Below are 24308 nucleotides of genomic sequence, written 5' to 3'. Positions count from 1 at the left end.
CCATAGGCGTTGATCTTCTCCGCAATGCATGGTAGGGCCTTCCTCAAGCACCACGGGCTTCTGCTTCCTCTTGGCCAGCTCGCGCAGCGTGTGCGGGTTGTTCCGCAGGTCCTTCTTGTTCCCCACCAGGATGGTGGGCACGTGGGGGCAGAAGTGACGGACCCCGGGCGTCCTCTTCTCGGGGATGTTCTCCAGGGAGTCGGGAGAGTCGATGCTGAAATGCATCCGGATGACGTCAGTGTCTGGGTACGACAGGGGCCGCAACCTGTCGTAGTCCTCCTGCTTCTCCCTAACAAAAAGTAATACCTTTGAAATACGTACGAGTATACTTGAGGGGCACTACAAATATTCTTTGTAGTTTGTAGATATATTACAAATGCAATAAAAAATATTTTCGAATTTTATACTAAATATAGAAAATATATTTTTAAATGTGGGAAAAATACAGAACTTATAAATACTCTCCAAATAAATTGAGAATGCACACAACCACAGCAATGTGCACTTGAGGTATCGGAATATATTGAAAATGCATGCATTTTGTTCCTGCAAGACGATAACGGTTCATGTGCCCTATAAATATAATACAAATACACTTACCTAAATACAGTTGTGAAAGCACACTGAGATTGCCTTAAAAATATGCTGAAGCATATATATAGTACGAATATATTTGAAATATATTTCAACTGTAGTTTTCTTTGTGGAACAAACATAGTAGAAATACTCCCTAAATACAACAAAAATATTTAATGAAAATACGTTTTCCATGCAGTGCAAGCAGCCGGGTGGCGTGAAATGGCGCGGCGAACCAAACTTTTTTTTTTTTGTCTGCCCTAACTGCGTTTCCTTGGCCTGTCTAGTGGTGTCGCAAGTTTTCTAACTTGAATGGGCGGTTGCCGTGCGGACACAGGCTCTACTTTGACGGCGCGTTGCTGCGGCGTTTGTCTCGGATTGCTGTTTAGCCAAAGGTAAGCATGAATTCCTGGATATTTGCAAATAAGGTGTAGCACAACAATTAATCGACGTGCTTGCCTTGCAATAAAAAGAGTGTAAGCACCCTTTATGAAATAAGCACGTAGTTGCTAGGCCTACCTCCACCTGCAAGCGAGACGTCCTAGCGGAAGAACTCCGGGGAAGGCAATCTGCTCACAAGCCGACGGTAGCGAGGACACGTACAATAAATAAAAACCCATTTTAGCGGCCGTCTTCTGGCGGTTTTTTTTTTTAGCTTGGGTCATGCTGAGTGCCCGGGAGGTGGTTGCTATGACATTCCTTCAAGATCAAGTGATTCGGTCCTAAGCTTACTGAAGTCTAACACTTGCATTAAAAAGAGACTGGCCAGGAATGTTTTTAGTACAGCCTGTTCATAGAAAGTCCGCCGTCCACGCTGACGCATGGAGTAACTAAGGAAGTGTATACAGGAATTTTTTTTTTGTTTTCAGTCCGTTCCCCCTTCTCTCTTTCATTTGTGAACGATGTCAGCGCGAGTCGCACAGACGTTCGCAGCAGCAGCCGTATGGGGAACGAATCCAGATTGGGACATAGGCGCATCCGTGACTATTAATGCACATGGCCAGACCGGACGGCAGGGAGAGGAGAAGCCTGCTGTGGGAGTGAACGCAGTGTGGGATTTTTGTTGGTCGCATATCACCGTTTGGTGAACAAAACCTAATAGTCGTGGAAGGGTTTAGGCCGTCTGTCTGGAAGTAACCAAGAGTGTTAGAAGCGATCCACGTAAGCTTCGGTACAAGTGGGTGTGTGACACTATGTGGTTCATGCCCAGGAACTCAATGGTAGATCAAGACAAACTGGACGAAAGTAGCCGGTAAGAACCCGAATTTCAAAATGCTTTTACCAAAAAACCCAATTTATCCCCAATTATTGGCGTGAAAAATAGCACCCGATTTTTACTAGCCAATTTAAAAACATATAAAACCCTAAAGCGAACAACCGTACGAATACATTAGGTCATATCTAATACCTTTCGAGTTACTGGTCAGTAAGACAGGAGCTCCAAGCAGTCGGCTTTTTATGCATTTGCGTCTTTGCAGGCAGGTAGCCATAAACCCTTTAAACTTGACTGCCCGCCTCCCCATCTGTTCACTCGTGTACCCGCAAAGGTGAAAGGGAGGCTCACTTGGTTTTGGACTGCATGATAGCGTCCACGAGATGGCGGTGCCACAACAAAACCCACTGGCAGCCTCTGGGCAATGCTCGTTTAAGGATTGCACTGTTATTCGGCGAAGTTATTGCTGCGGTTTGAATCAACGCCACCTAGAGTGCTACAAATGAAATGCTTTTTCGGTAAGCCCCATTCAGTCTCAGAGCATCAAAGCGGAAATGAGCTTCAGCAACCACACACCGGAAACAATTGCAATTACAAGGACGCATGCAAATTCTTGACTACGGCACCGCGTTCACACTAATCGCATGCACTCGTCTTAACTTCCCTAAATGCTGCCCCATAGTTTTGACACAGGTCACCTAGTGGAGATCAGTGAATGGCTTCTCTCCCTTACTAAGTTTATACTGAAGTTGCGTAACACTAACATTTGAAGCGCACATTAACGTTGCTCGGTAAAGAACGTAATGTGTGTTAAATCAATTGCAACAACTATGTAGAACGCCTGCGGCAGTGTTCAGCAAACAACGAAAGAGACAGGTTTTAAACACATCTTGAGGATGTCGCACTAAGAGATTTCGAGATCGCAATTTTTAGATCTACCAGCCATACGTGTCCCGCCAAAGGAATGCTGGCCACCATGAGGGTGAGCTGTGCTGCAACATACTTTTACCTGCACGTTAGATTAAAAGAGGTGTTTAAAAACTTTCCCCCTGGCTAAAACAATGAAACATTCAACCTTTCCTATTCCCCCATGTGGTTTTTGAATCACGCGTTGGAATTGTGGCATTTAAGGAAGTGCCACAATTAGAGACTACGTTTCGCCACCTTTCAGACTTCAAACATTTTAGTGCGAAATTATTAAAATTATTTCCGAGTTTATTTAGAAATCACTTGCGGTCACCTTAGTATATAAAACGCTGGCTTTCCTATGCACTGGATTACATGCATTCCACAAAAATCGATTGTCTCTGTCCCATCCCATTCACGTTTCCCTTAACCTGAGTGCACTGACGCCAGGGAAAGCAGTTGGGGCCAGAATATAAAGTTGTTTAATTTGTTACCGATTTGTTTTTCTTTCACAATCTCTCTCCTGTCACTTAAGTGCTGTACTGTCAACTGTAATGGCAGCAAAAAAATGTCCTGACCAAAAAAATATACACCTCCCTCCCAGGGAATGAGGTATGACATGCCGCTGCCCGTGAACTCCACTTCCGCAATGTCCGTCTCAGGACTGACGACTTGGCATCCGCACCGCGCCTCCACCTTCTACCGCTCTGATACACTGACCTCCTTGCTGACTACCGTCACGTTCGCTTCCACTGCCCCCTCCGCAACCGTCGCTCACTACTGCAGAGGCCCGAACGTGGCGCAAGACTGGCATGCATTTCAACTTCACCGTACTCTCGTACCTTTATCCCCCATCCCCTTCTCCTAGCTCTCCCACTCCTGCAATCTCCCAGCCACAGGAGCCCACCTAGTACGGTTCTGCCCACTGCGTCTCGATCGCCTGAGCAGTGGAAATGCACACTGACCAGCTGGCACCCGGACGACCAGCGATGCCTAATCAACCGGGCCACCAGGGCTGCTAAGCGTGCGGTTTCCTTAACTGAGGACGCCACCCACCCTTCTTGGCGCAATAAAAAGTTTCGCCACATCACCTCCTCCTCTTAACCAAACTTTTGGCTAAACCAAACACATCTTGCACCACCAAGCCTGCAAATTCATCAAAGCACAAAGCCACGTCGAGAATGCAAGTTTTTGTTTGATTTGACTGCAAGTGAGGGTGTTATAAGCACGTTCAGAAATCACCAGTACTGAAGTATTATGTTTTTACTGAAAGCTGACGAAATTCTCCATAAGGAGGTGGTAAAACCTAACACTCAAACCCATTTTTATCGAATGAGGTCAAGCACACATTAAATACAGGGCGGCTGTTTTACGCTTACGGTAATGACATTTTAGGAAAAACACTGACTGTGCCGCACGCCACTGACAGTGAATACAGAAGTGTTTGTAAAGATTACCGGGGAAGGGCACGCAAGGAAAAGCCGTTGCAAGCAGGGCAATGGGGAGGCCAGGTTGCGAGTTCTTCACGCTTTTCCTCTCGGCTGCTCGGATATCCAGCCTGTCCGTGTGGAGGGCAAGCCGCTCCACCAGGCTGTCACGTTCCCAGCGCCGATTGTCGTCGTTGTCCTCATCCTGCAAGTGCAGAGGACATGAAAAAATTGAAACCTTAGTCCTCTTTCGCATAACCGGAACAAGTATTGACCAGTAAACTCTTAACACATTGCAGGCTTATACGAAGATCCAAGACATTGCTCCTCAATCTGGATAACAACTTGAAAATACCGGGGAAGGAAACGGCCCCGCAGATACGTTAAAGGAGCACTGATACCAATTTTCGGCGTTAATATTATTTCACAGTTCGCTTCCTTCACTCAACAGAATACCCTGGCTGAAATATGAGTGGCCTGCGACGCAAAGAACATAGTTCAATTGGATCTCATTTATCGCCCCGACAGAGCAGCGCGCGGAGCGGCACTCAGCAAATGGACATCAGCGTGACATCACCCTGTGAAGCCAAAAGAAGTGACGCAACAGCGCTCGTCAAAAACTCGTGACGTCACTTCACGTGCGCGGCCCCACGAGCGGCGAGCGGGCGCAACACCCTCTCAAGCGGGCGCCGGTGACGTTCGCAGAAAGCGGTGAGGTCAGGCCGGGATTCTGTCATATGCGCCTTTCGAGAAGAAAGCGCGGGAATTTGAAACAAACGATTTTCAGGCCGTTCAATGTAACTAACTATCGCGCGCTGAAGTATGTGAAGTGCTGCTTCAGGTTCGCCAGACCATTAAGCATCGATAAAAGCAATAAAAGTGTAACAAAAAATTTTTGTGTCAGTACTCCTTTAACTCGGGTGTTCAGAACCCACCCCTTCGGTCAGCTCGGCGATGGGCCAGCTCTGCTTCTGCCGCTCCTGCTCCGGCGTGTTGGGCACCGCGGTGGGCGGTAAGCAGGGGGCTGCGCTTATTTCTGCGCGCATGCCCAGGGCGAGCAGCCGGTAGCGGTCCTCATTGTGCTGGCAGGGCTGCACTCTTTGATGCAGCTCCCGGTTGAGGACAGAGAGGACGACTGATCTATGGGGAAAAAGGAAACACGCGGGAAGAGAGTCATGTAAGCTTCTGAAAAAGGCATCTCATAGAAAAATAAGATTGAACTTGACACAGCCATTTATCAGTGCTACTGCACAACCCCCCTCCCCCCTTTAATTGTGCTCCAGCTGCTTGCCCACCGCTTCCTGGTTCACCCATATCTTGCACCTGTACGCCTCCGTTTACTTGCACCAGGTCACAGGAACGAAAAGAAAGCAGCGCTTCCCTTGCTAAATTGGAAAAACAAAACGTCGGATAAAGAACACATCGTCAACAAACCGGCTTGCATATGGATCTAATTTTTGCCCTCAGTCGGAAATAGCAACCAATCTCCCTATACAGCTGACCAAAATGTGGCAGCCCCAACCATAAAGTCGCACACATTACAATACAAAATCATAAGCTCCATTTAGATAACAAAAATGAAAATGTGAGTAAAGCGACCCCAAAATGCAATAGAACCAGGCAGATTGCATCCAACGCACTAAAAACAATGCATGCAGGCTTAGGAGGTGTAGTCTGTCTCAGGGAAGGGCAGCGATGAGCCCCTCTCCCCCAGTTACACTACACCCCCGCCTCTCCAGTTTTTCCGCTGGCGATAGTACTATAGTGCCTAGAATATATTCTAGGCACTATAATAGTACTAAGGCACAATGTTGCTGCCAGTGGGGTTGAAAGTGAAGTTAGGAGAAAAGCTATGAGCATCAACGCAAAAATGCTAAATTGTCCAGAGCATAAGGCTCGAAAGAAATGCAACCACTTCAACTGCTGCCGGATATTAAAACCCAGTATTCACGTTTAGGTGGGGGTTCATCCGGAAAGGCTCCTAGGGGATGAGGGGAGGGGAAGAGAGGAAATCAGATGGCGGACATATGGCCGCAGTTCATCGAAGCAGCCCATGCCACGTGCCACTCATGCGTATTCTTTGAATCTGGCATACCAACAGAACCCACGCATAACATGGTGTCAGAAGTGATGTATACAACGAAGTGAGCGCATTCTTTCCGGCGATGGCGTCGTTTCTGCCCGCGATTCAACCATTTTCGGCGCGCTCCAACCCGGCAGAGGCATGGAGCGACTGGAAGCAAAGGCACAGGGTCTACGAGCGAGCCATGAAATACCACAAGGAAGAGGATGAAACGCGGATAGCGCTGCTGCTTCATGTCGGTGGAGAAGAGCTCCTACAGACATACAATACCTTCGCGCTTTCTGATGAGCAGCAGAACTTCGCAGACGTCCTCAAGCGGTTTGACCTTCACTTTGAAAGGTATCAGAATACAACACATGCATCTTACGTTTTTCATAACCTGAAGCAAACAACGGATCAAACGTTTGAGATGTTCGCACAGGCTGTCGCGAAGCAAGCGGATCAATGTGCTTTTGGCGAAGCACGTGATAGAATGATCACCGACCGGCTTGTGCAGGGAATCCGGGACAATGCCCTAAGAGAGCGCTTGCTGCGCGAAAGGAAACTCACTCTCGAGAAGGTTATGGATCAGTGCATGACAGCTCAACTCTCCAGAGCTTACGCCGAGGACATGCAACCGTCGCGACCTGAAGTGCTCGCAATGTATCGCCACATAACAGTACCCAAGGAGCGCCAACCGGGAGGGCGGAAGTATATGCGGGATAAACGGGATAAACGGTTTGCAGAGAAGCTAGAAACTGTGGGAAAGATGGAAGCTGAGGGCCAGCAGCAACGGAGAAAGAACGGAGCGTGGCAGTCAGGCTGGTAGGACACGCCGAGACCAAAAGGACTTGCCTTGTCCTCCAGGTCGCGTTCCAGTGATGCGCCGGGGTGCGCAAGCGGGACCGGTGGGGCCCCAGCGCTCGGCGCAGGACTGGTTAGTCGGGCGGCTGGCTCGACTCGAAAATCGCAGGAAAGGCTGTTGCAACCGGCACTTTGGATGAGTGACCGGCAGCAGTGTCAGCCCAGCTGCGCTGCGTTCCAAACCATTGCGTGGCACAAAACGGCACGCGACCGATGAGACCGCACGCACCACGTGGCATGTCGTCGTCTTCACCGTCTTCACGCAGCCAGTTGAAAGCGCGCTCTGGGACTTTCGAATTTTGTATAAACTGCCGTTTGCAACGGTAGCTGATTTTGACCTCATATACACCATTTTCCATAAGCAGCCGGGAAAGGAGGAAAATACTCTCAAACCAGTTCTCTCGGCGGCCGACCAGTGTTGCCTGTGCGCGCTGGGCTGTTAACATCGCTCGGCGCGGTATGCTCCGCTGCGTATACAGGGGGTATTTCGCACCGCGTGCTTAGTTTTTGCGGAACTTTCAACTGTTTTAGCCAATGCTGCGATGCCGTTCAAGGCGCAAACGTCACTTGGTCAGCACTGCGCGGTGGTGGGTTATTGAACAACCAGAGAAAGCGAGAAACAGTCGCTGACAGCACGCATGTGCACGACACTGCCTGGAGAAAATGCAGTGCGGTTGCGGCGTGTTTTTGCTGCATCGCTTCCCAACACACACCGAGTTGAGATATTGGTGGATGCCGCTGATAAATCGCAACGACTTTGTACCAACGACCAACTCCAGGGTTTGTTGGGTGCACTTGGACGGCAAGCAGACGGAGCAAAATCCATTTATCACACGCAAAGCTGCGACAGGGAACGGAACCCCCTGAAATGTTAGAAGCAACTTTATCCTTTACCATACAGCATTGATTGATTGGTTGATTGATTAATTGATTCATTATGGTGTTTAACGCCCCGACGCTTCTGGGTGATGAGGCGCGCCGTAGTGGAGGGCTCCGGGTTAATTTTGACCACCTGAGGATCTTTCACGAGCGCCGATACAATACAACATTACAATACCTTCTGGTTCCTTGTAGTCAATTTAAAATACCATATATTGTTTGGTCATTACAGCCGATTGGCATTAAACAATACGCTTTTCATCGAATCTAACCTTTAAAATCACGGCGTTTTGTTTACTTTTTTTCAGGCCAACGCATTACACTGCCAAACGATATGAAAGGATAACTTTCTCCTTCGCACACTGCTGGTCGATAGCAGGATAAGCAGGCAGCCCAATGTGGAAACGAAGCTCGAGATACGCGTGAACGCTGCATTTGGAAAATAGCTCAACCTGTTCACAACGCGGTCAAAGGAAAAGCTTCTAATCCTTTTACGTTGTCACGGAATCTAATTACAATTACAAAACAGTTACTGCTGGTCGCGTAAAGCATTTGTGGTGCAAGTAGCGGTTTCACAAAGGTGGGCTCCGAGCGACAGGCCACATGCGCTGCGCAGAGTTAGGTCAATCACAATCACGATCATGATCAACCAGAATTAACTCGCCCGAACGTCGACCCTTCTGCTCAACCTTCGAATAGTAATTTGTCTGGTTGTGCAGTCGCGTTATTTTTCCGCCCAGGTAATTTCGTTTCGTCAGTAACCGCCATAAGTCTAGCTAAGTAAGATTATATTACATTGCAATGTCAACAGCGTAGCAATCGCCTCGTCGAAAGTCCATCGCGAGCACGGATCACCGTGACCCACATATGCTGTGCGCGCTTCGCATTCGACGCCCGCGCTTCCGTAAACATGACTAATCGGTGAACATAACGAGCACGGTGGCATTGAAAACACGTATTTACTCCCCGATATCGATTTCTATGTCAGTCGGTGCCATACCGGTACGTTTGCATCACGGAACTGCGGAGCACCACCGGCACCACCACTACACTGCTACTGCTGCTCGCAACAGCCGGGAGCGGCATTTCCCGCTCTGGCAGCAAATGAAGACCTAAAATCCGTCCGCAGATGATGAAAACAAAACAGAACACACACACACAAGCACTGCAACCGCTAACTTAACGCCAAACCACTACGGTTCACTTGGTAATGCACGGGTACCGAGCAGACGCACGGAAAGAACGGAGCACTTAACAGCCCAGCGCGGAAGTTTCGGCGGTCGCTTCATAGACGGCGCTAGCGTCCGGTCAGAAAAAGCAAATGGCGGCGCCCATCTCTAGCAAGGAAAATGGTGTATATTTTGGTTGTATATAAATAAAAAAAGTATTTAGCAACTAAATTCAGTTTTTATATCCTGACAATTGTCTCATGCATAATTTTTTACAATGGTAGGGTCATTCTCTACTTTAGGAGTTTTCTTTGAGTTGATGATGATTCGCTCAAAGTTTTGGCACCATGGAGGAAAGAAAAGGTTAGGAGAGGCCCTGACGTCACATTTGTGAAGCCGAGTGCCGCCATGACTTGAGCCCACGGAGCCCAGCACTCTATCCCATCATCCTTTGCTGTCTCCGGTTTGATTTGACTAACATGGCGTCGCCCTGCCCTCCCGCTTCGAAGTGAAAACAGCTTCGTCGCTGATTCCTCGGTGCGATATCATGTTCTAAGCTGTTGATTTCGCCTTCAATTTGCCCATTCTAACCCTCACCCAAAGTTTCAATCGAAAAACGGCCTTCGTTTTTGAGATAGAAGGACGATTTTTCAGCTCTTAAGCCTGGCAAAGTAGCGTTTGTCGTCGTCATAGCAACAGGCTGGCGGGATGGCGAACGCAGACGCCTCCGACGGCAGAGTTTTCAAACTGGCCTAATCTGAAAACGTTTGTCGTAGCGACTGCGCTGGTTTGCAAGCGTAGCGAGGCAGCCACATACCAAGCGCCTTAATAATTTGTCCGTTTTATTTGCCCAAATTTGGCCGCCGCAGTTGTAAACAAGTAAGCAACATTGTCCATGGGCTCAAGAAAAATGACGTAACTTCCTCCACACTTTTCGCAATGCATTGGGATGCTAGGGGCCTCTCCTGAGTATTCTTTCCTCCATGTTTGGCACGTACCCTCAAGCATAGAGTTTCTTAGTAAGTATGGTCGGTATGGCCCCTAGAAATACTTGCTAGTCTGCCGTCCGGCTAGAGTGAACTAGAATAAGGGAGTGTCCCGAGCGGCGGCGCCGAGCCGCTCCGGTTGGCGTCGACACCGCGAGGTGGCGCGACTGCGCCCTTTCGCAGCTGGTCTGGCGCAGTGAGACTACGCGTCTGGCCTTGCACTATCATGTTCTCGCGTTCTCTTTCGGCTTTCAAAGGCATTCATAAGCTAAGCGAAATTCTAAACGGCCAAATGTAATTTTTGCTTTACTTACTGCTGCTCCAGGTCGAGCACCTGTGACCTCGATGTGGTGAGCCGTTCTGATTCAGGCACTTTAGTTCCGCTATCCACGATTTTGATTCACCTCAAGCTTTATGTCTGGCGCGGGCGCTTCTGAATGTCAATGAACTGTCACCTGTGTTCTCCGCAACCCGCCGAATACTGCCTGACGATTGACAATTAACTATTTTTTGCGAACTGGCAGGTGTTCAGCATGGACTGTTAGTCCCTGCACAGGGCAGAGCATCGCGGTTCTAAAAACACGTCATTGCTCATATAGCAGCATTTAAGAGCGACAATTTTTTTAGCCGAGGTGTTGCAGTAAACTCTGATGTATTATTCGGCGCATGTGCGCAAATAAGCACGTTGACCCCCCTCACCCCCAATCTCCTAAAAGGAAGATTAGACCCGCCGCATAGCACAAAAACGAAACTAAGTGCTGCTTGCTTGCCAATATGGTATGGAGTCTTTACTATTTTTCAGAGATCAAGGGTGCTATATAGGCGAAAGGCAAATTATTTTGTAGTTATTTCTTGTTATAATTACTATAAAAAAGAACAGTAACTAATGTTAACACATGCAATGCTACATGTTAAGCAAAGTTGTCTACAGCTATATAATGACCCAGCTTGACCTTTTCAAACCCGATTACAATTTTTATAATATACATACAGTGAACGAGATAGAACAGATTACCTTTCAGTGTGCTGTCATGTTTATTTCGCAATTTGGTCCAGTACTACGGGCATTTACCTAGTTTAGCATACTTTGCAGATTGCCGTCTTTTTGCATTGCTTCTGTTGATTCTTTTAATGTAGAAGTGAATGCGGGTCGTGAGGTAAAACGCACCTCTGCCGCAACAGCCTTACAATGATCACTGCACCCAAGTTCCCACTGCTGCTTAGCCTTCACCAAACTCAAAATGTCAAGGATGCTATCCCAATGAAGCTCAAGAACACTGAAGCATTCAGTGATCGCGTTCTCCATGTTTAGCACAAACCGGTGCAGAACGGCCTGTACACAAAGTGGAGCTCGCACACTGCAGCCGACGATTGTGTGAGGGGCTTGTCCTAATAGTTACAAATACGTTTGCCCATTCAGTCAGGATGCATCTGTTATTTCCCACACAATTCGACGCACAATGTAAATTCTGTACTCAACCAGGCACTCTATGGCACATAAAATGGGAGTGCGCCAAGAATCCAGACCTCCCACCTCCTTTTCCTTTCCCTACTCCTGAGCAGTGGGACATACTGCGTTCCAGCTCCCTTTCTCAAGATCAACTTCTGCTGGTCGAGAGGGCCAGTCGAGCCGGGACGGCACATGGTTACCTGAAATGAGGAACCACCCCACCTAAAAGCTCGATAAAAAAAAGCTTTGTCTCTCTCTCTCCTGCCGGCGCAAATTGCGCTTCCACTTTTTTCGAACCTCTTCGTCTCTTGGGGCGGCGAACAAATACGCCTTTGGAGCGCCCTGATAGCCGGCGTGACAGCCTGGTCAAAACAGGGCGCATCAGTTCTTCTTTTCGCCATCTTCCTCACATGCTGGTCCTTGACGAAATGCACTCTCTCACTTTTTTAAAAAAACACGTCAGAACCTCCGCACCGATTCCACCGAACGCACGTGCGCCCACCGCCTTCCAATTTCTACGTTTCGTCCGGTCTGAGGGCTGCGGCGACAGCGCGGGCGCGGCTGACCGGCTGCGAGATCGTGCACGAGCGCCCCTAGCCACCCTAGCGGTGGTCGACGGCGCGCGGCACGCCGAAAGCAACGCCGTCTCCGCCCGCTCGGGCCACTCCCCTATTCTAGTTCACTCTAGTCCGGCGGCCGCGAAGGGGGCTCCTCCGTGATGCATGCAGCGGCGGCGCTGCACGCAGTCGGAGCGCGGTCGGCCAGTGTCGGCGTGGGGAGCAGTGCAGCGGACGGCGCTTCGCTGTGCTGCATTCGTAGGTATGGGCGCTTTCAGCCGATTTTAAGGGCGCATTTTCGTCCTCTAGAAAACAGATTAGCCAAATAAATTGTTTCCTACGAATACGAAGAGTTTGTTACCGAAGCATGAATTAATGCCAGTACGTTTTTTTTTGCGAATTAAGAACGATCGATCCGCCAAACCATGGAATCGTGTCACTGCACTCTATCCTCGATATCCTCTTCAAGGGAAAAGGTTTCGACACATTCTGGGCGGCATCGGAAACACTGTCGGCACGGAAACTTTTGCTAGCTGGGGCACATCACGCGGTATTTCGACTAAGTTACCTAACAAAAAAGCGTTTTTGTGTATACCCCCGCCGTACACTGCCGTGGATATATAATTGATTGATTGCAGGGTTTAACGCGCCGACGCAACGCAGGCGATGATGCGCGCCGTAGTGGAGGGCTGCGGATTGATTTTTACCACCTGGGGATCTTTAATATGCGCCGAAATCACGTACACACGGGCGTTTTTGCTTTTTGCCTCCATCAGAAAAGCGGCCGCTACGGCCCAGAATCGAACCCGCGACCTCGTGGTTATATAGCGCGTGAAAATATTTGTGTTGTGTGTGGGCGCTTCATAATTTTTTTGAGGCGCTTTGGAACCATCCTCACTTCTCTTTGCTTGGGAGTCAAATATAGTATTCCCCCGTTATAACGAGATCGCTTTATTCTAAATATCGCTTTATTCGAAATTTCTTCTGATCCCAACCCAAACGCACGCTTTTTAGGCCGCATTACTCGAAGCGCTCGAAGAGCCTGACCCGCTTAGAGCGAAGTGTTGAGCGGAGGCGTCGCCCATTGGCGGCGACCCATCGGCAAGTCAGGCGGTCAACATGGCCGGTCAACGCAAGCTGGTCTTTCCCCGGGCGATTTTCTGGAGTGAGTTCATGCTCGATTTGCGTCAACCGACTTTAGACAAACGGTCCAACTGCGTGGTACGGTCCTTAAATTTTGTTCCTAGACATTGGTCACTGGCGTGGGCGCGACGGTGTGCGAACACCGACACTCGAACCGTAGAATTAGCAGTGTCGTTGACGAGGGAACGCCGAAAAGCGCTTGTTTCGCAAACTTCACGGCTGCACACCTCGAGGAAAATTTCCCCGCACGGGGCACCTTGAGCAATCTTGGTGACGGTACTGGCGATACCGCGGACCCCGAGCCCCCAAACATAAGCTGGATCCAACCGTGGCGATGTGTTTATAGGTGGAGGGTTAGAAACCACGAACGGTGGCCGTCGGAGCCCAGGTCAAGCTCCGGCGGATGGGCTCCCTGTCTGTTCACCAGGCAGGGAGCTCCGGGACCTCTTTGACTACCAGGGTAAGGTCAAGGAAGAAAGTACCCCCGTCTCCCTGCTTTTTCCTATGCTATATGGATAAATCAACCCCCCCCCCCCCCCCCAGACGTGATCGGCCCCCTAAAAGGGGCCGCACCGAAGTATCTTTTCCTTCTTTGCCTTCTATCTCGCTCCCAAAGCAAGATAACTACCCTCGTTTTTTGATCATGGAATCTGTGGACAAATCGAAGCCGGTTTCTTCTCAATCGGTATTTCTTGTTTCTAAATACCTTGAAGGTATCATCGGCAAAACATATGACGCCAAAAAACTCAGAACTGGTGAAGTGCTAGTTGAAGTTAAAACCAAGCAGCAATCCACAATCCTCCTGAAACAAACCCGCATGGCAGATCTGGAGATCAGGGTCACACCCCACCGCAGCCTCAACAGTTGTCAAGGTGTGATCTCTGAGGCAGATCTCCTAACCGAGACAGAGACTGATCTGCTCGAAGGCCTAAAAGAACAAGGCGTGACAGCAGTAAGGCGCATCGTCATCAGGAGAGAGAACAAAGAAATACCCACCAAACAATTGATTCTGACTTTCGACCGCTGCACACTGCCCGAGCATATCAACGCAGGTTTCATCCGTTGTTCTGTCCGGCCATACATCCCGAACCCGCGGCGCTGTTTCAAGTGCCAGAGGTTCGGGCATGGTACCAACTCCTGTCGTGGCAGAACAACATGTGCCAAATGTGGCCAGCATGATCATCTATCTGACAACTGCACTGCGACCAACCTTACCTGCCCGAATTGCCAGGGTCCACATGCAGCATACTCTCGCGCCTGTGAAAAGTTTCAACAAGAGAAAAAAATCATTAACATAAAGGTAACAGAAAACATCACCTTCCCCGAGGCGCGAAAGAGGTTCGCCTCTTTTCCCCTGGGGAGGTACGCCGACGCAGCTCGCCGGGGGGCGGAGCGGCGTCTGGTTTCGGCGGGGACCCAGTACCGCGAGTCGGACTTGGTCCCGCCCCCCCCTGGGTTGCCTCTGGCGGCCCAACCCGCCACCGCACCGCCTGCTAAGTCAGCAGCGGCTGTGGTGGCATCCACGTCCGTTGGGGATGCCGCTGCACCCTCTGTTTCCTCCTCTCCACCGGCCCAAAGCACACGCAAGGGCACGGAGATGGAGACGGAGGCAGTCGCAGCGACCCCCTCCCCCGCCTCACTGCCTGTGCCACCTGTGGTGCTCCCCACGCCTTCGGCACTGGCAGCGCAGGCAAAGAAAACTCGAAAGGGTACCACGTCAAGGGGGCCCAGTCCGCTGGCCACCCCCTTGCCATCAGATGACGACATGGACGTCGAGCCCTTCCGGCTTTCATCGCAGCGGAAGGAACGGGCTGCGACGTCCAGGTCAGTAGAGAAGGTCAGAAAACCCCTTCCAAGAGTGCAAGCCCCGAAAGACCCTACATAAATAATCACACTCCAGTAGCTCTAACACATCATAATGGGAAGAGAAAACATTGTTCAATGGAACTGCAGAGGCCTTCTGAATAATCTTGACGACGTGCATGAGATTCTGCATGCCAATCAGCCAAGTTTAATGTGTGTCCAGGAAACCCATCTTAATTCCAAACACACAAATTTCTTGAATAGTTACCTGGTATACAGGAAAGACAGGGATGGCTGCACACACTCTTCTGGCGGTGTGGCCATAATTGCCCGCAAATCCTTAGCATGCCACCCTGTCACCTTGAACACTGTCCTTGAGGCTGTAGCAATTCGAACAATAATATTTAATAGGTTGATAACGGTATGCTCCATATACATTCCTCCTGATGTCTCACTCTCGAGCTCTGACTTCGAGGCGCTGGTTGACCAACTGCCCGAACCATACATCCTTACAGGCGACCTTAACGCTCACAACTCTCTTTGGGGCTCTTCCAGAACGGATGCCCGAGGTCGCCTGATAGAGAAATTCCTTACATCTTCTGGAGCATGCCTTTTCAACAATAAACAGCCTACATACCATAACATAGGACATAACACATACTCATGTCTTGACTTGGCTATTGGTTCTGCAATTCTCTTTCCATGTCTTGAATGGGGCGTGGGCACAGACCCATATGGTAGTGACCATTTCCCCACTTCATTAACGCATATAGGTACAGGCCCGAGCAGTCCATCTTCCCATAAAAGGTTTAATGAAGCAAGAGCTAACTGGAATACATTTACAGAGACATCCAAACTACACCACACATCCATAGGACACCTACACGTTGAAGAAGCTACCCAACTGCTCACGGCGCACATCCTCGACGCCGCCGAAAGGTCCATTCCCCACACCTCTGGTGCCCCGCGCAACCAGCGGAGGCCGTGGTGGAATGAGAACTGTAGGCGGGCGCGAGAGGCCCAGAACAAGGCGTGGGGTATCCTTCGTCGGTACCCCACGTCGAGTAACCTCCTCTTGTTCAAACGGGCCAAGGCGTTCGGAAAACGTGTGCGCCGTGAGGCAAAACGCGATAGTTGGCGTACATTCATAACATCAATTAACTCCTACACAGACACACGGAAAGTATGGACGAGAATACGTAAACTCAAAGGACAACAAACACACAGCCTGCCTCTGGTCAGCACAACAGGGGACACACTCGTAGACCAGGCTGACACACTCGCACAACACTTCCAACACGTGTCCAGTTCAGCACACTACACAAACACTTTCATGAAACACAAACAAACGGCCGAAAAGAAGCCTATACTAGATAACAATAGGTCAACATCTTCTTATAACTCAGAGTTTTCACTGTATGAGCTGAGGGCTGCTCTGAGCACGTGTAAACCCTCAGCTCCAGGCCCAGACAACATCACATATACAATGATACAATACCTGCACGCAGACACTCTTCTAACACTCTTACACCTATATAACAAGATATGGCTTTCGGGGCACATTCCAAACTCTTGGAAGGAGGCTATAGTTGTAGCTTTCCTGAAGGAGGGAAAGGACCCGTCGTCTCCCTCAAGTTACCGTCCTATTGCCCTGACGAGCTGCCTGTGCAAGCTTCTCGACAAGATGATCAATCGCAGGCTCGTGTACTTCCTCGAGTACAATGGTCTTCTCGAGAGCTGCCAGGCAGGCTTCAGGGCGGGGCGATCCACGAACGATCAACTCGTATCTCTTGAATCGTATATAAAGGATGCCTTCGTTCATAAACAGTATTGTGTAACTGTGTTTTTCGACCTCGAGAAGGCCTACGACACCGCTTGGCGGTACGGGATCCTCAGTGACCTAAAGTCATTCGGTGTCTCGGGTAACATGTTAAACACTCTTGTCAGTTACCTGTCAGAAAGAACGTTTCGAGTGAGAGTCGGTGGTGCACTCTCAAGGGTTCACGTGCAAGAAAATGGCGTGCCACAAGGTGGTGTGTTAAGCTGCACTCTCTTCATAGTAAAAATGAACTCTCTTGGTAAGGCACTGCCACCCACAATCTCTTATTCCATGTATGTAGATGACGTCCAGATATCCTATAAATCATGTAATATGTCAATCTGCGAACGTCAAGTCCAGCTTGGTGTAAAGAAACTTGCCGGCTGGGCAGACAAGAATGGTTTTAAATTGAATCCTGCAAAAAGCTCCTGCGTTGTGTACTCTAGGAAGCGCGGGGTCCATCCGGACCCAGACATTACTCTTAATGGCGTGTCGCTTCCTGTGAATAAGGAGCACAAGTTCTTAGGTGTGGTGTTTGATCACAAACTCTCATTCATTCCCCACATCAAGGAACTTAAAAATAAATGTCTCAAAACAATGAATATACTTAAGGTTCTCTCCCACCAATCCTATGGTTCCGACAAAGAACTCTTGCTTCGCTTGTATACTGCTTTGGTTGGGTCTCGTTTGGACTATGGCAGTGTGGTGTATGGGTCGGCGACTAAGACAGCCTTGCGAATTCTTGACCCAGTGCTACACTTGGGCCTTCGTCTTTCGGCGGGTGCTTTCCGCACTAGCCCTGCTGAGAGTCTGTATGCCGAGTGTAATAAGTGGAGCCTTGAGAACCAACGGACGTACATGGACTTACTTTATGCTTTTAAAATTTCATCGCTGAATAATCATCCTTTTTATCCTGTCTTTAACGATACATCCACATCTCTGCTCTTTGTAAATCGCCCATCCGTTCCTCTGCCCTTTTCACTTAGAGTGAAAGAGCGAGCCTCGGATCTGAGCGCTTCGTTTTTAGACGTGTACAGGTCATCCTCTTTAAACATTTTACCGCCTTGGCAAGTTCGCCCTGTGTCCTGTGACCTTTCTTTTATGAAACTTGACAAAAATCGGGTACCGCGAGCTGCAATACTTCAGCACTTTCTTTCTTTGCAGTTCAAATACCCACGTGCTGAATTCTACAGTGACGCTTCTAAAACCTCCACTATAGTGTCGTGCGCTGCTCATGGTCCGGATTTCAGTGCATCCAGAACCATGAGCGTGCACACAACAATTTTTTCAGCAGAAGCGTACGGAATTTTACTGATTGTACGACATATCCTTGAAAATCAAATTCCCAATTCTATCATCTACACAGATTCCTTGAGTGTTGTTCGCGCACTGTCATCGCATACACCCCCCCAAAACCACATAGTTAATCTTGTATTTATATCTATCATGTCTGTGTATGCGCAGAAGCATCAGCTGCTCCTCTGCTGGGTCCCAGGACACGCTGGGATCGCTGGAAACGAGTTGGCAGACGAGAGGGCAGCTGCTGCTGCACTCAGGAACACTGTAGACATAACAACCGTACCATATACAGACCTCAAGCCACACATAAGACAACACTTGCGTAGAACATGGCAAACACACTGGAGTGAACAGACAGATAACCAGTTACACGTTATAAACCACGCCTGGGACCATACACCACTGACACACGCAACAGACACACAGAAGTCGCCTTGGGTAGGCTGCGGATAGGGCACACCCATGCGACGCACTCGTATCTGCTGGCGGGATCTTCTAGACCCCAGTGCAGCAGGTGCGGAGAGGCCCTATCCGTAGTGCACATATTAATCACATGCAAGGCACTTCACACAACACGACACAAACACTTCAGAGAACTCTACAGACAACATATTCCCCTACATCCATCGTTTTTCCTAGGTGATGATGCCATTGTTTCCGTGAAACGTGTGTTTGAGTATTTGTCCGACGTCAAGTTTTTAAACCTCATTTCCTATCACGCATCATAAAATCTGGCCCTATACACCAGCCATGCTCATTGTAGTTTTGTGACTTTACTTTTGTTTTTGCTGATTTTACTTATTGTTTAAGGTTTCACCCCTATCATCGACTATTGTTTTGGCGCTCTTTGCCCCAGTTGGCCTTGCGCCATAAACATCCAACGATCATCATCATCGAGGAAAATTTGCCCGGTGATCATGCTAAGCCTCTAGAGCGAAAACCGTCAGTTTTCATCATTGCGCAGTGTGCCCAGAGTGAGCGGGTAATCGTTTTTTGAGCGCAACAAGCACAACCCTAGACTCTATAGCCACGGCATTTGCGGCGGTTTCCAGCGCGAAATTCGCGTATCATTCCGTGACGCCCGCACGCTTCCCTATAAATTGGCCACAGCCTTTGACACTTTTATGGGCGACGACCACGGCCTCATGCATTGCTGGTCAAACCGGAGATGGGGTTGCTCGTGCCCGACAAAAACTTGAAATAGCCAAAACTCACTTCCCTTTTTGCACCCGAATAAAGTTGTTCTCTGAATACATTGTGTTTTGGTTCCTTGCAGTTGTGGTGCAATTAAAGCTCAATTGCTTAAGCTCTTCTCGAGCGGTTGCTTATATCGAAATACCGCTTATAACAAAATTGTCCGCCGTCCTGCTGGCTTCGTTATTTTGAAGCTTGAGCGGAATCTGACCAATTTGCATCGTTCATTAATTAGGCCCCATCGCACGTCGAACGCTGCCTCCTCAGTTGGGAATATCTGTTAAATGTAAATGCCGAATAAAAGTAATAGGAATGTACGCACGCATGTGATGTTTTTGGCACTTTCAATCAAGAGACAGAAACTGTGGTACTAGCTTCTATTTTGCGCGCCTGTAATTTTTGTGAATTCCACGATTTGGAAAATTCCCTACCTTGAAGAGTGCGGGAAACTTTTTCACTAGAATCAGGCTGCCAAACAGTAACTGCGCTTGCATTCTTCATTACACAGGGCTTTCTTTTTTTCTTTTTTTATCGCCCGCATACTGGGAGTGAATCACGAGACGCACGCAGAGAAAGCAACAAGGGAGAACATCTGTGTTATGGCCAATCATTTTACTTGCGGCTGTTTGAAATTAAAAACATAAGCTCTTAAGGCTTATTTATTTCAATGACCATATGCCTTGCTTTACCCCCCGCCCCCCTCCCTAGGGGAAGTAGGAGGGCTCGGCCAGAAGTACTTCAGAACGGGTTTTTTGGTAAAGCATTTCACTACGGCTTTTTTTCTTTTCTTTTTTCTCGAGACAGCCAGGACGGGTACATGCAGACCACCTTCAATACATGACGTTCGGGAATAACCACGTAGTTTTCACAATTATCAGAAACACTGCGTGTGGCGCCGCCGGGCACTCCTGGAACGGATCTCACTGTCTCAACAATGCGCGAAATAATGGTTCCAGCGGTGGTAGCGAAACGGCTAATCTCGTTGCTGCGGTTTCATCCTTCGCTCTCACTCGCTAAGGTAAGCGTCCGCAAATAGCCTAGGCTCCGTAGCCCGATTCGCGAAAAATTTGGGCCGCCGAAATTAAAAGGTCCTATAGTAGTTCTATCGCAGCTTTAATTATGAGCAGCTTTTGGTTGGTTTGGTTGGTTGGTAGGATACTGGTAAACTTTGCCAGGAGACGAAAGATTTAATTAGAAAACGGCAACGCATGACAGTCTGAACCCCAGCTGACAGAATAGAACTAGCGGAGCTTTTGAAGTTAATAAGCGTAAGACAGCTGACATACGGAAGTATAATATGGAGAGGATTGAGCATGCTTTAAAGAACGGAGGCAGCCTGAAAGCAGTGAAGAGACGTCTTGGCGTGGGGAAAAATCAGATGTATGCACTTAAGGATAAGCAAGGCAATGTCATCACAAATAGGGATAAAATAGTCACAGTGGCCGAGGAGTTCTACAGGGATCTGTACAGTAGCCGGGACATACAGGATAATTCCGAACGAGACAGTAGTTCAGAGGAGATAGACATCCCACCAGTAACGACTGAAGAAGTAAGGAAGGCTTTGAAAGAAATGAAAGGGGGCAAAGCACCTGGTGAGGATCAGATAACAGCAGACCTCTTGAAGGATGGCGGATAAATTGTACTTGAAAAACTGGCAAACCTGTATACGCAATGCCTAATGACCGCAATGGTACCGGAATCTTGGAAGAACGCGAACATCATCCTAATCCATAAGAAAGGCGACATGAAGGACTTGAAAAATTACAGGCCGATCAGCTTACTGTCAGTCGTCTACAAGGTATTTACCAAGGTAATCGCTAACCGAATCTTTGCAACCTTAGATTTCAGTCAACCTAAAGAACAAGCAGGGTTCCGTAAAGGTTATTCAACAATGGACCATATTCACACGATCAATCAGGTGATAGAGAAGTGCGCTGAGTATACTGAACCCCTATACAGGGTGTCCCAGCTATCGTGCACCAAGATTTTAAAAAAGAGTAATGGCGTAACTCGAAAAAAACCTAGTGGATAGTGTTTGCAGTACTGTGGAGAAGCGGACAGCATTTTTTTCGTTAATGAGACCTAATTAATTATTTGTAATTAACTATCTAACTCGATAATTACTGTCCTAATCACTGAAGTGTCAATGAGGCATTTGTAGGTATTGACGAGGGGCATCTAACTGCGGTATTTTCAGCGACGAACTAATTGCGTATACATTTATTCTGACTGATAAAGAAAACCCGCGAAATATGAAAAATACCACGTGACGGCGCGTCCGCGCGCATCGTAAAGCAACGCCCTCAAACAGGCTGCCTCTGAGTTAGCCAGAATGAAATAAACAAAAGAAAGAAAGAAGAAATCGCCACCGAGTTTGTGCTTTATCTGCACACGCGCCTTATCAAGGTGATGCGTTGTCTCTTCGGGTGGGCAACACTGGAAGCAGTTGCTTTCAATCAGCTTATTTGGGGACGCTGCTTTACAATGCGCGCGGATGCGCCGTCACGTGGTATTTTTCATATTTCGCGGGTTTTCTTTATCAGTCAAAATAAATGAGTACGCAATTAGTTCGTCGCTGAAAATACCGCAGTTAGATGCTCCTCGTCGATACCTACAAATGCCCCATTGACACTTCAGTGATTAGGACAGTATTTATCGAGTTAGATAATTAATTAGAAATAATTAGTTAAGTCTCATTAACGAAAAAATTAGTCACCGCTTCTTCACAGTACTGCAAACATTATCCAATAGGTTTTCTTCGAGTTACGCCATTACTCTTTTTTTAAAACTTGGTGCATGATAGCTGGGACACCCTGTATATAGCCTTCATAGATTATGAGAAAGCATTTGACTCGGTCGAAACCCTAGCAGTCATTCAAGCATTACGGAACCAGGGGGTAGATGAGCATTATGTAAGAATACTAGAGGATATCTACAATGGGTCTACAGCTACCGTCATCCTCCATAGGGAGAGCAGTAAAATACCTATAAGGAAGGGTGTCAGATAAGGAGACACAATCTCTCCAATGTTATTCACAGCATGCTTACAAGAAGTATTCAGAACGTTGGATTGGGAACAGGTGGGAGTAAGGGTTAATGGAGAATACCTCAGTAACCTCAGATTTGCTGATGACGTTGCCTTGCTAAGCAACTCGGGGGACGAATTGCAAAGCATGCTTTCCGCACTGGGCGAACAGAGTAGAACCGTGGGCCTGAAAATTAACATGCAGAAAACTAAAGTAATGATCAATAACCTCGGGACAGCACAGCAGTTTGGGATAGGTGGCGAGGCAGTGGAAGTGGTAAGCGAATATATCTACTTAGGCCAAGTTGTGACCCCAAATCCCAACCATGAGGCAGAGATAATTAGAAGGATCAGAATGGGGTGGGGTGCATACGGCAGACGTTCTCAGATAATGAACAGCAGCCTACCATTGTCGCTGAAGAAGAAAGTGTATGACAGCTGCATATTACCGGTACTCACCTACGGGGCAGAAACTTGGAGGCTCACTAAGAGGGTTCAACTTAAATTGAGAACGACTCAGCGGGCAATGGAGCGGAAAATGCTAGGTGTAACATTAAGGGACAAGAAGAGAGCGTAGTGGGTCAGGGAGCAAACTGGTGTTAAAGACATATTGGTAGAAATTAAGAAGAGGAAATGGACGTGGGCAGGGCATGTAATGCGAAGGCGAGATAACCGCTGGTCGTTAAGGGTAACAGAGTGGATCCCTAGAGAAGGCAAGCGTTGCAGGGGGCGGCAGAAAGTTAGATGGGCAGATGAGATCAAGAAGTTTGCGGGGATAAATTGGTCGCAGTTGGCACAGGACCGAGGTAATTGGAGAATAATGGGAGAGGCCTTTGCCCTGCAGTGGGCGTAGATAGGCTGGTGATGATGACGATGATGATGATGATGATAGTAAGTATACTGTAAGAAACTCTACGCCCTCAAGGGGGGATTGGCCAGGACTAACTCACTTGTGAAAATTCTTGAGGACCTCAAAATACTAATTTATTTCAGGAAAGACAGAGACTGTGAAATGAAACTTCGTTATGATTAAAACCAGAATTACTCATTAATTAGCACCCTTCAAAAATTCAAGCGACCTGAAGCAGAAAGAAAAGCTCCCTTTTTGCATACCCCAAATTTGTTGCGTAAAATAAGTGGAACCAATGAGGCCAATCCCAAACTCTCAATGGAGCTCTCCCGGGGTACGCGGCGGCCGTGACGTCAAGGCTAGTGCACGTGCTCGGTGCTGCCGCGCGGGTGGTTGGCAAAATTCGCGTCGACTTCGGACGCGCGCAAACGTGGAGTTTGTGTTCGTGTTGGCTTTTCTGATGCAGGAGGGCGTCGTGCTTTCGGCTACACAAATCGTGCTAGCGACGGCAGCGGCATCAGACTCTTTCGCGCCCCCCAAAAGTTAAATTCGGCTGACATTGTAGATGCGCGTAGTGCGTCGAAGAGGCTGGCAGCAAAAACAGCGCCGTGGTCTTCTCTTACTTAGAGCAACATTTCCCATTTTCGAACTTTTGCTGTCCTTGCAAGCGAAGTCACGCTGTCTATTGGCAGTCCACTCCAATTAGTGCCATAAAACGATGCTGTGTGTTATTCCTCTGCATCATGCAGCACCAGCAGAAATTTTGTCAGGTGAAATAGTGCCGGGGAGAATTTTCGAGCTGCGAAATATTGTCATGTTTTGAAGAAGTAGAGTACACACAGCATTAAAAAGAGAATGAATGTCTAACCTGTTTAGGCGACACGCGATAAATGTTTCGACCAGCGATCCGCGATAGCCGCCTACCGCCAGATCGACCAAGACAAGTTAGCTCGTATGGGGAGCAGAAACCCAAGAGAAACGAGTGTTTGTAAGTGGAATAAATTTATAGCTTGAAAAATGATATTATGCTTTGAGGCCGCGGAAAAACAAGAGATGCTTTCCGTGCCCGCATTTAGCATCGCGCCT

The 24308-nt window shown here is 48.3% G+C and overlaps 1 protein-coding gene across 3 annotated transcripts in view; it reads right to left on the bottom strand.

Annotated features, from left to right (window-relative positions):
* LOC144155672 (uncharacterized) overlaps nucleotides 1-8710 on the bottom strand; it is a 55765-nt gene extending 47055 nt beyond the window's left edge. The window contains exons 1-3 of one of the 3 annotated variants that reach the window (XM_077687264.1): nucleotides 7036-8710; nucleotides 5058-5262; nucleotides 4153-4327 (exon numbers count right to left, since the gene is read on the bottom strand). In XM_077687264.1, coding sequence (XP_077543390.1) covers nucleotides 4153-4327; nucleotides 5058-5262; nucleotides 7036-7400 — 745 coding nt within the window. In that variant the 5' untranslated portion in view covers nucleotides 7401-8710. The remainder of the gene's footprint in view (nucleotides 1-4152; nucleotides 4328-5057; nucleotides 5263-7035) is intronic. The other 2 variants (XM_077687263.1, XM_077687265.1) reach the window with 2 other exon arrangements.
* Nucleotides 8711-24308: the final 15598 nt, after the last annotated feature.

Source organism: Haemaphysalis longicornis, unplaced genomic scaffold, assembly GCF_048455015.1.
Source record: "Haemaphysalis longicornis isolate Haplotype H1 unplaced genomic scaffold, Haemaphysalis longicornis Haplotype H1 scaffold_1, whole genome shotgun sequence".
Taxonomy (NCBI): Eukaryota; Metazoa; Arthropoda; class Arachnida; order Ixodida; family Ixodidae; genus Haemaphysalis; species Haemaphysalis longicornis.
Note: the sequence above shows the minus strand (reverse complement) of the source record. Positions and strands in the feature narration are given on the sequence as shown.